This window comes from Pantherophis guttatus, chromosome 8 (genome assembly GCF_059756535.1).
Source record: "Pantherophis guttatus breed Tessera chromosome 8, ASM5975653v1, whole genome shotgun sequence".
NCBI classification, from domain to species: domain Eukaryota; kingdom Metazoa; phylum Chordata; class Lepidosauria; order Squamata; family Colubridae; genus Pantherophis; species Pantherophis guttatus.
In genome coordinates, this window is record NC_142070.1 from 60235977 (window position 1) to 60248367 (window position 12391).

The following is a 12391-nucleotide window of genomic DNA, read 5'->3' on the forward strand; positions in this document are numbered from 1 at the left end:
AAATAAATAAATAAATAAATAAATAAATAATTCTCCTGTAGTCTCCCTCCCAGATTATCATTGGGTGCCATTTATCCAGCCAAGCGAGACCCAGGATTACTGATTGCGCCATTTTTGACACTACAATAAACTGGATTAGTTCCCAGTGCTTCCCCATAGTCAGTTTTAATTTTTCGGTTATGTGCGTGGCCAGACTTCCCCCTATCATGGATCCATTTACTTGTTGGAATCAAATGGGGTTTGTTAGCACTTTTGTTTCTATACCTAGGCTGCATACAGAATCACGGCTAATGAGACATTGAGAGCTGCCAGCATCTATAATAATGTCTATGGGCCCTTCTACACCTGTGTGTGTCACAGTCAAAGTTCCTTTTATTTTAAAGGGTCAGATGGCTTCACTTACCATCGGGTCATCTTCTTCACTGTCTGCATCCTGTACAATGGGTAATCCGGCTACCAGAGTTCCCTTCCTTGTGGTTTGTTGGGGGTTAGGGACCTTGATGGCTTGGCATGCAAATTTACTTTTCTACAGTGGTTTTCTCAGTGCCTTCTTTCCTTTTGGGGGAGCGGGTGCTCTCACTTGAGATGCCAGAGCCAGTGACAAGCACTCTGAGACACGGTGTCCTTGCTGGCTGCAGCGGAAGAACTTTACAGAAGTCGGGGCAGCTGCTGTTTTCGTTCTTCGCTTTGGCAGGGTGCGGAGTGGCACGTGAGTTGTCTTCTGGGTTGTCTTTCAGTGTTGCTTCTCCAGTGCTGTCTAAGCACTTTGTCCATTGCAGTGGCCACTCGATACCACTCAAGGATTCTGTCATCTGGCAATCCACGGCAAAGGCAGATTTTTAGCAGCTCTTCATCCAGGCTTTCTTTGAAATAGTGGACCAGTATTCTCTCTGACCAGTGTCTCGGACTAGTAGCCAGTCGTCTGAACCCAAGCACTAGTTCTTTGGCAGATCTCCCCTTCTGCCTAATGCTTTTGATCTCTGCTCTTCCTCTTGTGCTCAGCAAGAATCCTCAAAATTGGCCCAGAGCTCTCTCAGGAAGTCATCCATGTTGTTTAGTTCAGGTGCGCCTTCATCATGGAGCTGGGTGAACCATTCGGATGCCTCATTCTCCAAATTGTCCCCCATGGCTTGGACGAGCTGCATGTTGTGAGATTCATCTCCATGCTAGTTGATGTAGGACCATGCTCGATTCAGAAAAAACGTTAGTTTTCCTGCGGTTCCATCAAATATGGTTTTGAAAGGCATCAGGGCATTTGCATGCGGACCAGGCTGTGGCAGCGGCAGTGGGGTTGGAGCTCGGGCTGGCATCAGCTGAGCCTGGTTTTGAACCCATCCTCTGCCCATATAGAACACCCATCCTGGAGGGATCTGGTCCACCAGAGGAACGTGCAGAGGGGGAGAGGACTGGTTGCTCAATGGGTTCTTTGAGGGCTTCCCCTTCTTCTCACTCCATTGCATTCTCTTCTTGGGGGTGAACAGTGCAATGGTGGGAGGTCTCCAGCGGTGGTAGATCACCATCTTCTCAGGAGAGATAGGTCTCTCAACAGCTGATACTGAAAGTTGATGGACTGGAGGTGCATGTTGTTCGGCCTTTCCTAGAAGGCACTTGTCTCCCTTGCAGATCTCTGCCTTCGTGTCCAATGACGGGTTGCTCCAGCTGGTCAGGTAGTTCTTCGAAGGTCTGGCTGCACATCGCCATTTGGTATTGCCATTCAGCCAGTTCGTTGATATCTACCATGAGTTCTATGGGTCCAGCAGCTGCTCTCCACTCCAAAATCATAGCTCAGGATTCTCAGGCCGCTATTAATGGGCGATCAATGAGTGGGTCCAGAAAGGTTGCTTGACCGAGAAGGTCCCTCTCCATCCGCTGGATCCCTGAGCTTGTGGACCATTTAACTGGGGATTTCAGATGGGCTCCCATCTGGCGTGTGATATCCTCCATGACTGCCATCACTCGGATCGTTTCCTGAGGACCTGGTAGCTGGACTGGCAAGCCCAGACAGGGGCCTCCGCAGAATTTACATTCAGGTTCAGGCATCCCTGGTTGTCATCCTTCTGCCATTTTCCCTGAGTCTTTGCTGTTGCCCAGTAGGAGTGCTCTGGGTAAACAGCCAGGGCTCAGGACCCTGGATAGCAATCCCTGCTCAGGATCAGTTTATAGAGATCCAGAATAATGTCAGGTCTCCAAGTGATGAAACCCATTCAAAAAAGAAATATGCAAAGTTCATCTTCCAAAACAAATTTCTTTATTTAGGTAGGCATCGAATTGGCAAAGATTGTTATAATTCTGGATCTGATAGAAACTGGAATTACACCACGTAATATTGAAAATTAGAAACATCCCACGAAAGTCATATTTCCCAATCAAAGTAAAATGCACATTGCCTGATGTCATCAAACTCCTCCTTTAGCTCTCAGGATGGACAGCCTCCGTTCCCATAGGAAAGAAGATCACCTAGTCAAAACAAGGCTCACTATCTATTCCCTCCTCCCATCTTAAGAACGTGGCAAGCCCGAAAAATCCCCCTTACAAAACAGAGAGAAACAAAAGGAATAAATGAGTATAATATAAAGCTAACTAAAATGGCTACACATATGTTAATTTCGGGTTTGACACATACCTTGCTTCACTGGCATTCTGCCATAAAACTCAGGGGAGGGAGGAGGAGGATGGGGAAGTAGGGATGGGCAGAGGGAGGAAGGGAGGGAATGACAGGCTTTGTGTGGGAATATTCAGATCCGGCTTTGCTTATGCTGTAACCAATTGAACTTACTAAAAGTGAACCTTTCACTTCAACCATGGAGTTGAGGGTCTTTCTTTCCTAAGTGCCTAAGCTGGAACAAGCCTGACACTAATTTAACAACTGCAGTAATTCACTTAATACCTGTAAAAAAAGGTCATTAAATGGGGCAAAATTCACTTAACAAACATCTAACTTAGCAACAGAAATATTGGGCTCAATTGTGGTCGTAAATTGAGGACTACCTGTCCTACATCTCTAAGGTCCTTTCCAATATTATTATTTATCTAATTCTATATTCTAAATTAAAGTGGCAGATTTAATTTAAAGTGGCAGGTTGCATCTTGACTGTTAATAGAAAGAAGTACAAGTATTAAACTGGATTCTTCATCAACGCTGTACATTATTTCTTCTACTTACTAACCTGTACTGGATTTGGCAGTTTCCTGTCCAATTGTTTGGCCTAAGAGATCATACTGATTCAACCTTGAACCATCTGGAGCTACTTCTACAGAATCTGATGCATTGAGCGTCCACTTGTAGGTTACTTCTGCTGTAGTATATGCATCTAGCAAGGACAAAAAGAAGAGTAATTCAGAATATTTGAGTATTAAATAATTTCAAGTATGAATTAAATATTTAAATCTCTAAATAATGATAGGGACATTTAAGCAGAGGGTATTTCACAATATAACCAAATATGAAAAAGATGCACAACCAAAAATGAATTATTTCCCCAAATTAATTCATTTCAATTCTTGTATGTCTGACAAAGACACTAATTTCTTCTTTTAATGACACTTTCCTGTTTTCAGACCCTAACCACTTATCTGTTCCTTAAAAAAAAAAAAAAGTTAACCTGTTCTGTTTCATCTCTGAAATGTTATCAAACCATTTAAACTAAGTCACACCTCTACCATACTATATATAACCAGAATTTAACAGTTATGTTATCAGCTTAATTTTTCAGAGTGAAACAGTCATCAAAACTATGAATATAAACATGCAGATGATTTATTATCTTAATTGAATGCTTCAAACCTGCAGATGGGGAGGGAGAAGAATCCACGCTAGCATAGCTAAAAACATAGCAAGATTATACTATGCAGTGTATTTGATGTATAGAATTAATTTCATATCTATTCAGATATCCATATGTAGCTCCTGCTCAAGTAGGAGACCCTACACCATTTTGGACAAGTGACTGTCCAGTCTCTTCTTAAAAACTCCAGTGATGAAGCATCCACAACTTCTGAATGCAAGCTGTTCCACTGGTCAATTGTCCTCATTATTAGGATGTTTCTCCTTAATTGTTGGGTTGCTTCTCTCCTTGATTAGTTTCCATCCATTGTTTCTTGTCCTGCCCTCCAGTGCTTTGGAAAATAAATTGACCCCCTACTCTTTGTGGCAGCCTCTCAAATACTGGAATACTGCTATCATATCTCCCCTAGTCTTTTTCTTTAGATTAGCCAAACTCAAATCCTGCAACTGTTCTTCATATGTTTTAGTTTCCAGGGCATTAATCATCTTAGTTGTTTTTCTTTGCACTTTTTCCAAACTCTCATCATCTTTTTATAATCGGATGCCATATTCCAGGTGTGGTTTTACTAAGGCTTTATAAAGCGGTACTAATACTTCACATGATTTTGATTCTATGCCTCTATTTATACAACCAAGAATTTCATTAGCTTTTTTGGTTGCAAGCTGCTGACTCATGTTTAAGTGATTGTCCACTAGGACTCCAAGGTTCCTCTTACAGTTACTGTTTTTGAGCCAGGTTTCACCTAATCTGTACTTATATTTTTGATTTTTCCTGCCCAGGTATATAACTTTGCTTTTCTCCACATTAAATTTCATTTTGTTGGATAGGGCCCATTATTCAAGTTTATCAAGATCTTTTTGGATCCTGAGCTTGTCTTCTGGGGTGTTGCTAGTCCTGCCAGCTTAATGTCATCTGCAAATCTGATGAGTTCCCCTTCTATTCCCTCATCTAAGTCATTTTTGAAGATATTGAATGTTCTGGACCTAAGGCAGAACCTTGTGGTACCTCACTGCTTATGTCAGCACTTCAAGCTTCATTTACTCTAGTGCTGACATAAGAAGGAGAAGCGGAGGTGTCTGGAAAGGGACATTTGACTTTTCACCTACTTATTTTCCCTGGAAATAATATCCCCTAGGAGATGAGATGGGAGGGGGGAAATTCCTTTGAGCTGGAGCGGTAGATTAGGGGTAGAATGACTTGGAAGATGCCAATGAGTGCAGGGGAGTGGGGAACGGAAAGGGAGGGTTTTGGGTCTGGAAGTCAGTGTTGGCTACGATGAGCCAGGATCTAGAATGTCGTGCTCAATAAATGGGAGTTTTTATCAAAGACTTTGTTTGAAATGCAATTTATTTGAGATGACCTCGAAACTTGACAGCTTACTTCCCTCCATGTAGGCGTAGACCCATTAAGGACTAATCGTTGAGTACGATTTGTCAGCCAGTTACAAATCCATCTGATGGTGATGTTGTCTATCCCACATATCCCAAGAAGTAGGTTGTGGTCTATTTTGTCAAATGCCTTGCTGAAGTCTAAGTATATTATGTCCATAGCATTTCTCTGATTTTCTAATTTAGTCACTTTGTCAAAGAATGAAATAAGATTGGTTTAAGATTAATTAAGATTAATTAAGATTAATCTGTTTTTAACAAACTCATGCTGACTACTAGTTATAACTTTATTTGTTTCTAGATGTTCACAGATCTGTTTCTTGATTATTTTTTCCAGAATCTTCCCAGGTATTGATGTTAGACTGCAATTCTTAACTTCCAAGTGCTTCAGTGACCCTCTAAAAGGATGCAGATGACCAGCTGTCTGCAAGGAATATAAATCCTTCCATTCCCCACTATCCTGTCAGAGCTGAAGAAGTTTTTTGGATGCGAAGCAAAAGGTCTTCAAAGAAAAAACAAGAAAGTCCAGTTGCCTCCTGAAAAAAGCACCTTTGGGACATATATGCAGAAATAAACTTTTTTTTATTATCTTAGACTTTTGTTGCAAGTCTTGGTTCATTCTGAGCATTTGCTTTCCTGACTTCATTTTTGCAGATTTGGCCTATCTGCTGATATTCTGCCTTAGTTATATGTCCCTCTTTCCATTTTTTGTACTTATCCATTTTGTCTTTCAGTTTATCAGAGATCTTTGTGCAACCAGGCTGTTTTCTTCTTGGATTTCAATTTGTTTCAATATAATAAAAATACCTGTTGCATCTTGTGCAAAGTTCTGAAGCTGGCATGTCCAAGCTTTCTGTGCAAGACATGAATGCATGAATCATGTTGTGCCACATTTCCAAATGTTTGGCACATTGAATCCTTTGTCCCTGCAACACATAAAGATTATCCTGTTTTATGCCCTGTGCACATACACTCCATTTCTTTTCATGAGACATCTTCCATCTACAAATGTGATCTCAAACCCTGTTTGTCTAGATTGGAGACATGCAGTAAATTATGTTCCATTTCAGGAACACATAATATATTATTAAATTTTCCTCTGGACATGGAATCAGCCCACTGCCTTTTCCTATGACTTTAGTTTTCTGGCGATTTGCTACTGCATCTCCTCCAGCTGAATCCAATCTGAAAAACAATTTAGAATTATTAGCCCCACTATCTATTAACCATTTGTCTCTGCTATTACAATAGCTAAGTTTTGCAACAACAGGTTGTCCATTTGTTTGTTTTCTTCCTTGTAAACAGACTTTCTTTAAATGAGCTTTATCCCCACAGATAAAACATCTCCATTTTTCCTGTTCTGTTCTTTCTTCTTGGGAATTCTTTGCTGGGATGTAATCCGATCTCTTCTGCTGCTCTGTTCTCTGCAGAATCCAGTCTGTTGCTTTGCTCTCTCTGCTCCTTGGACCCCCACAGGAATTTCTCCTTGTGGTTTCTTCCAAAATGGTGTTTTTTTTCTTCAGAAATCAAACAGACTTTAAGGGCTTCCATATGTAATTCCTGTTCTGGTTAACATTCAAAAACGGCTGAAACGATGTCCCACATTTCATCAAGACTATTTAATACCAACAGCACTTTCTGAGATTCAGGAATTTGCATTCCATGCTGTTCTAATTCAACAAACAGTGTCTGCATGTGCAGCAGATGCTTTTCTACCCTCTCTTGTTGCAGCAGTCAGGCTCTGTACAATTGTCTCGATAATTGCACAATATTGCATGCTGATGCACTCACAGGCACACTTTTCAATTTGAGCCAAACTTTCTTTGCAGTTTTTAAATCAGCTACATTTAAGAATTGTTCATCTTCCAAACTTAAAATGATGTAAGCCAGTGCCTTATCATGCTGCCATTGATCTGCAGCTGCTAATGGCCCCTGGGATGGATTAATGATGATATCCCAGAGCTCCTTAGCCTTCAGGAAGCATTCCATTTTTACAGCCCAAATAAGATAATTCTTCTGTCCCAATTGAGGCTCTCCTTAAAATCAACAACCAACCTGCAAGCCTTCTCTGTCTTGTTTCCTTTTGTTTATAACACAGGCAGTCTCTCGGCTTGATTACAGTTCCGTGTTGAGCCTCAATCCTTTTTCTTCAGTTTGATTGTGTGCATGGGCTGGCTGGCTGGGATCTGGTGGACCCACAACCTGTTGGTTTTATCTGAGAATCATCCAGCACATTTTCAAAGAATTGAACAGGATTCATAATATAGAAAAAAGTCTTGATGTTCAAAATCCAAAAAATGATACAAACAATACCCATGCATCTCTTGCAACATGGTAAAGAGAAGAACGAACTCTGAACACAAAATGGCTAAGCCACACCCAAACTAAAGCCGTCTCACATGGTTCTCACAGCAAATCCTGTGTCTCAATCAAAAAAGTTCCCATTGACTGGATCATTGCCGTGGGTATTTCAGTTCATAAATTCTTTATACACTGACGTGGTGTATCATCTGCAAACTTCAATACTTTAACAAAGGGATCTTTTTAGATGCAGTTATTAGTATAGAGAGAAAAGAGTAATGGAGAGAGCACACAGACTTGGGATGCACCTATGCTAATTGTACAGGCATCTGATGTAATTTTGCCTAGCTTCCCCTGCTGCTTCCTATCTATTAGAAAGCTTATGTTCCATTTACAAGTGTGGTCAGGCACAGCTAGCTGAGTCAGTTTAGCAAGAAGAATATCTGGAATGATGGTATTGAATGCCGAGCTGAAGTGTATAAAAAAACCCTGCTGAAGCAGGAGACCCCACACCATTTCTGACATATGGCAGTCCAGTCTCTTCTTGAAAACTTCCAGTGATGAAACTCCCATAACTTCTGAATGCAAGCTGTTCCATTGGCTGACTATTCTCACTGTCAGAAAATTTCTCCTTATTTCTAGGTTGAATCTCTCCTATGTTTCTTCTAATTTCTGAATCTGCATTATAACATTTGCCACCAAAACTCTTTTGACAGAAACTGAAGATAGTGAAAAAGTGTTTTTAATACTACTGTAAATAAAGTGCAGCTACAATAACCATCCAAAGCCTACTTCTACTGACATATATTTCATTTCATACGTAGGTATATAAAAAGTAGATCCCAGCATAGGAGAAAGGAAAGACCCTGATAGTAAAATGCTCACAAGGCAGTACCAGAGCAGTGGAGGAAAAGATGTTTGAAGAAGATACTGAAGAAAAAGAGAACAAATTGTAAAAGGACATACTTAAGTGTTCATGTGTTCGACCCGGGGGAAAGAAGGCAAGTAGATTATATGTAATGTGTGAAGAATTTGTTTGCCAGTATGCTTTCCTTTCATGAGAAATGGAAACAAGTCTAAAAGAAATGCTTTCGTTATCTAAACTAATAGCAAAAAAGTATGACCACAACATTAATACTGATTTTAATGATGTACATTCAATCACAGAAAACACTAGCATGTAGATGAATAGGATGTATATTTTTGGGAATAACATTTTGGGAGATTTCATTACCCTAACTAGGTAACATAATCAGAAATAAAATGAATAAATAATAAAAATAAATAATAAATAATAAAGGCAATGAACCTTTTTTACAATTATTATGAAGTTACTGAGATGCATTGCTCTTTGCTCTCCCATTTTTCCTTCAATCTTCTTTCATCATGTATATAGTATATAGTATTCATACTTCTATAAACTGGATTCAAACCAATTCCTTTAATCAAATTTGAATACTAATGTTGTAGATGAAATGTAGCTATTCTAAATATTTCAAGGTACTTAAATATAATATTCATTTTCATATTATTACATTCAATTGTACATATTACATATTTGAAACCTATCATAAAAATAAATGTTTTGCCAACAACATTTATAGAAATATACTTTTACATTCATCACATTTATTTGAATTTAAGTGGTGATTTATTTGTTATCCTTTACTAGAGGATTGGAAGTGTAGGTAAATAAAAATAACTTCTGTTGAACATCTTTTGTCTTTTGGTGAATTTGTGAAACTCAAAACATTAAACCATCAGTTTGGTCAAGGATGTTCAGCAGAAATAATATTTCAGCAATTTGCAGGAAGAATTGTGTCAGAGGTGGTATTCAGCTGGTTCGCACTGGTTCGGGTGAACCAGTAGGGGAAATTTGGCCTGGGCTGCTGAACCGGTAGCAACCTTTGGCTGGCCCCACCCCCCACCCGCTCGATGCTCGCTCGCCCTGCCCACCCATTTGACACTTGCTCGCTCACTTGACGCTAGCCTCGCCCATCCCAGCCCTATATATGTTGCCTTTGCTTCGCCATGCGGCCCACCTACTTGCCTCATGTCGTCAGTCACTCCTCACGTGACCGGACATCCCCGGCACTATCGCTTGTGCATACACAGTCTGCTCTGTGGCTTGCCTGCCTAAACTGACTTCGCCTTCCGCGGTGCCTGTGCCCCAACGGAGCTGCCTCCTCCTGCCTACAGGTAAGCACTTGCTAGCCCCCCCATCCCCGGGTTTACGTACCATCCTGGCACTTTGCTTGCTGCCCCCACCCATTGTCCCTGGGCTTGCATAGTTCGCGAAGCTGCTGGAGCTCAGCTGAGGCTTTGCTTCCCTCCCCTACCATGGACTCCGGGCTTGCCTGGCTGCCTAAGCTGCCTCAGCTCCATCCCAGGTGGGCCTAGCTAACTAACTGCCCATGTCCACAGCCTCCAGCTTACCTTCACGAGCAACTCCTGAATCCCAAGTGGCTGGTTGCCTGCCTGGCTGGAAGTGGAAGGCATGCCACGGCTGCATCCATCTCATCGGTGAGTAACTGAATCTGCCTGCCTGCCTTGTGCCTTCAATTGGGTAAGTGGCTGGGGTTTTTTTATGCTTTAAAAAAAATGAGTGTGATAATTTTTTTAAAGGAAATTTTATTTTTTTTAGGAAATGTATTTTTTTAGGAAATAGCGTCATATAAAATTTAGGAAATTTTAATTGCTTTTATATTTTGAAATTTGTGCAAGCTTTGTGAGATTTTGTGTGTTTCTGTAGTGAGTGTGAATCACTACAGAAACACACAAAATCTCACAAAGCTGCACAAATCTCAACATATAAAAGCAGCTATTGAGTCACATAAAATGTGACTCACAAAATTGCACCACCTCAAAAAACAATCACATTGTTTTTTGAGGTTGTGTAATTTAAGCAGCAACCATGTTTTATGTGACTCAATAGCTGTCTTTATATGTTGAGATTTGTGCAGCTTTGTGAGATTTTGTGTGTAAGTGTGATACCTGGTTTTTGAAGTTGTGTAATTTTGTGAGGTTGCTGCTTGCCTTGCAGCAACCATGTTTTATGTGACTCAATAGCTACTTTTATATGTTGAGATTTGTACAGCTTTGTGAGCTCCTGCAGCTTGATGGGTTTTGATGTGTTTCTGATTGCCCTGGGTTTTGTTTTCTTGTGTTAATTTTGGTCCCAGGTCTTTTGTCTTTCCTATCCTGGGGGTAAATTTTGCCAGGAAAGAGGAAAAGGGGAGTTCCAGATGAGTTATTTTTAGCCTGATTCCCCTTATTTAATAAGTGTGCCTTTCAGCTGGTGCTTTTGCCTGGTGTTTTCTTAAAGGGGGAAGGGCTGGCTTGAGTTTCTTGGGACTGTTTTCTGAGGTTTCTGGTGCTGTGAGGTTTCTGGAACTGTCCTTTTGGGGTTTCCCACAATGCCTTGATAGTTTTTATTTCAGTGGCTTTGTCTTTCCTGTCCTTAGGGTTAGGGGAAAAAATGGTTTTATCTCCAGTCTTTTGGGGGAAAACTGTTGTTATTCTTTTGGTGTTTTTCTGGCACTACCCTAGGGTTTGTTTGTTTTTTTGGGTGGGGGGATGCTCCCGAAGTTATCTACACATCAATAATGATCAAATACTAATAATATTTGCTTATCCATTTTAGTGAACTTTCCTTATATAATTGGTGTTTTCTTTTGTAGATTTTAGATTTCTAACTTCTGTTTCTGTTAGTTAGCCATTGATAAAACAAATCTCACGTTAAAAAGTATTCAAAGTCTTCTCCTTGATTGTTAATTTATTCATTTCTGCACATTCCAATATTTTTTCATTTTTTCATATCTTTGTTTTTCCCCTGTTGTGCAAACACAATTCTAGCAGCTGTTAACATGTGTAAAATTAAATATGTATTCCCTTTAAAATACCCAACAAACAATTTCTGGTTTTAAATCCATATGTTGCTTTACCATTGTTTCTAACCATGACACCACTAACTCTTGAATAGCTACTTGACTTGAGTACAAGTTGACCTAAATACTGAACTGAATTCATATATTCCTGTTTTTTGAACTGAGGAACAAATTTCAGAAAAAGAATTCAGTATTGCTCTGTGAATGTACCTATGAAATTCATTCGTCTTGATCTAACTTCTTAGATGAAAAACTATATCTTTCTTGTTTGTGGACCCCAATCACATCCTGAAAATACTGTATATTGTTGGGTGAAAACAGAGATCCCTTCTGTTACCTTTAGTCCTCAGCTTACAACCACAATTGAGTCCAAAGCACAATATTGTTTTATTTCTTTTGCACTAGTAGCCTTTAACAGGATGAAAAGGCAACAGTTTGACCACTTTCTTCAGCAAAAAAACAAGATTGGAAAAATCAGATACAACAGAATTGGATCCAAAACCATCACAAGCACAAGCACCACTGCCACCACTTGAACTTGAAGAAAGCAGCAAGTCAATCTCAGAAATTGAAAATTGTCCTGATCTTCCTGACTGCTGGACATTGCAACAATATAACAACTTTCAAGAGAAGTATGAGGGATTGGAAGTTTCAAACAAAAAAATAGGTTGCAAGTACTGCACAAAACATGACTTTGCAATAGAGAAAGGTGTTCATGTGTCCAAAGAATGGAAACATTTCACGATTGAGGTAGCAGGAAAAACTAAAGAAGTACAACAAGCGTCTCTTAGAGAAAAAATGACAGAACATTTTACATCAAAAACTCACACCATTTGCAGAGAGAACTTAAAACAAGGGAAGCAGGATGCTATAACAAAAGCAGTAGATAAGATAACTGAAAAATATTTATCTATTACTTGTAGAGTATTTATGACAGTTTACAGTGTGGCACAAAGATGTAAACCATTTTCAGATATAGGAGAGGTAGAATTGGAAACTGAAATTGGAGTAGATCTGGGAGTAGATCTAG

General features: G+C 39.9%; 1 protein-coding gene across 6 annotated transcripts in view; it reads right to left on the reverse strand.

The window, feature by feature from the left end:
• GABRA2 (gamma-aminobutyric acid type A receptor subunit alpha2) overlaps nucleotides 1–12391 on the reverse strand; it is a 331422-nt gene that overhangs the window by 118860 nt on the left and 200171 nt on the right. For all 6 annotated transcript variants that reach the window (XM_087875270.1, XM_034432901.3, XM_087875267.1 and 3 more), the window contains exon 7: nucleotides 3168–3311. In XM_087875270.1, the coding sequence (XP_087731396.1) occupies nucleotides 3168–3311 (144 nt within the window). The remainder of the gene's footprint in view (nucleotides 1–3167; nucleotides 3312–12391) is intronic.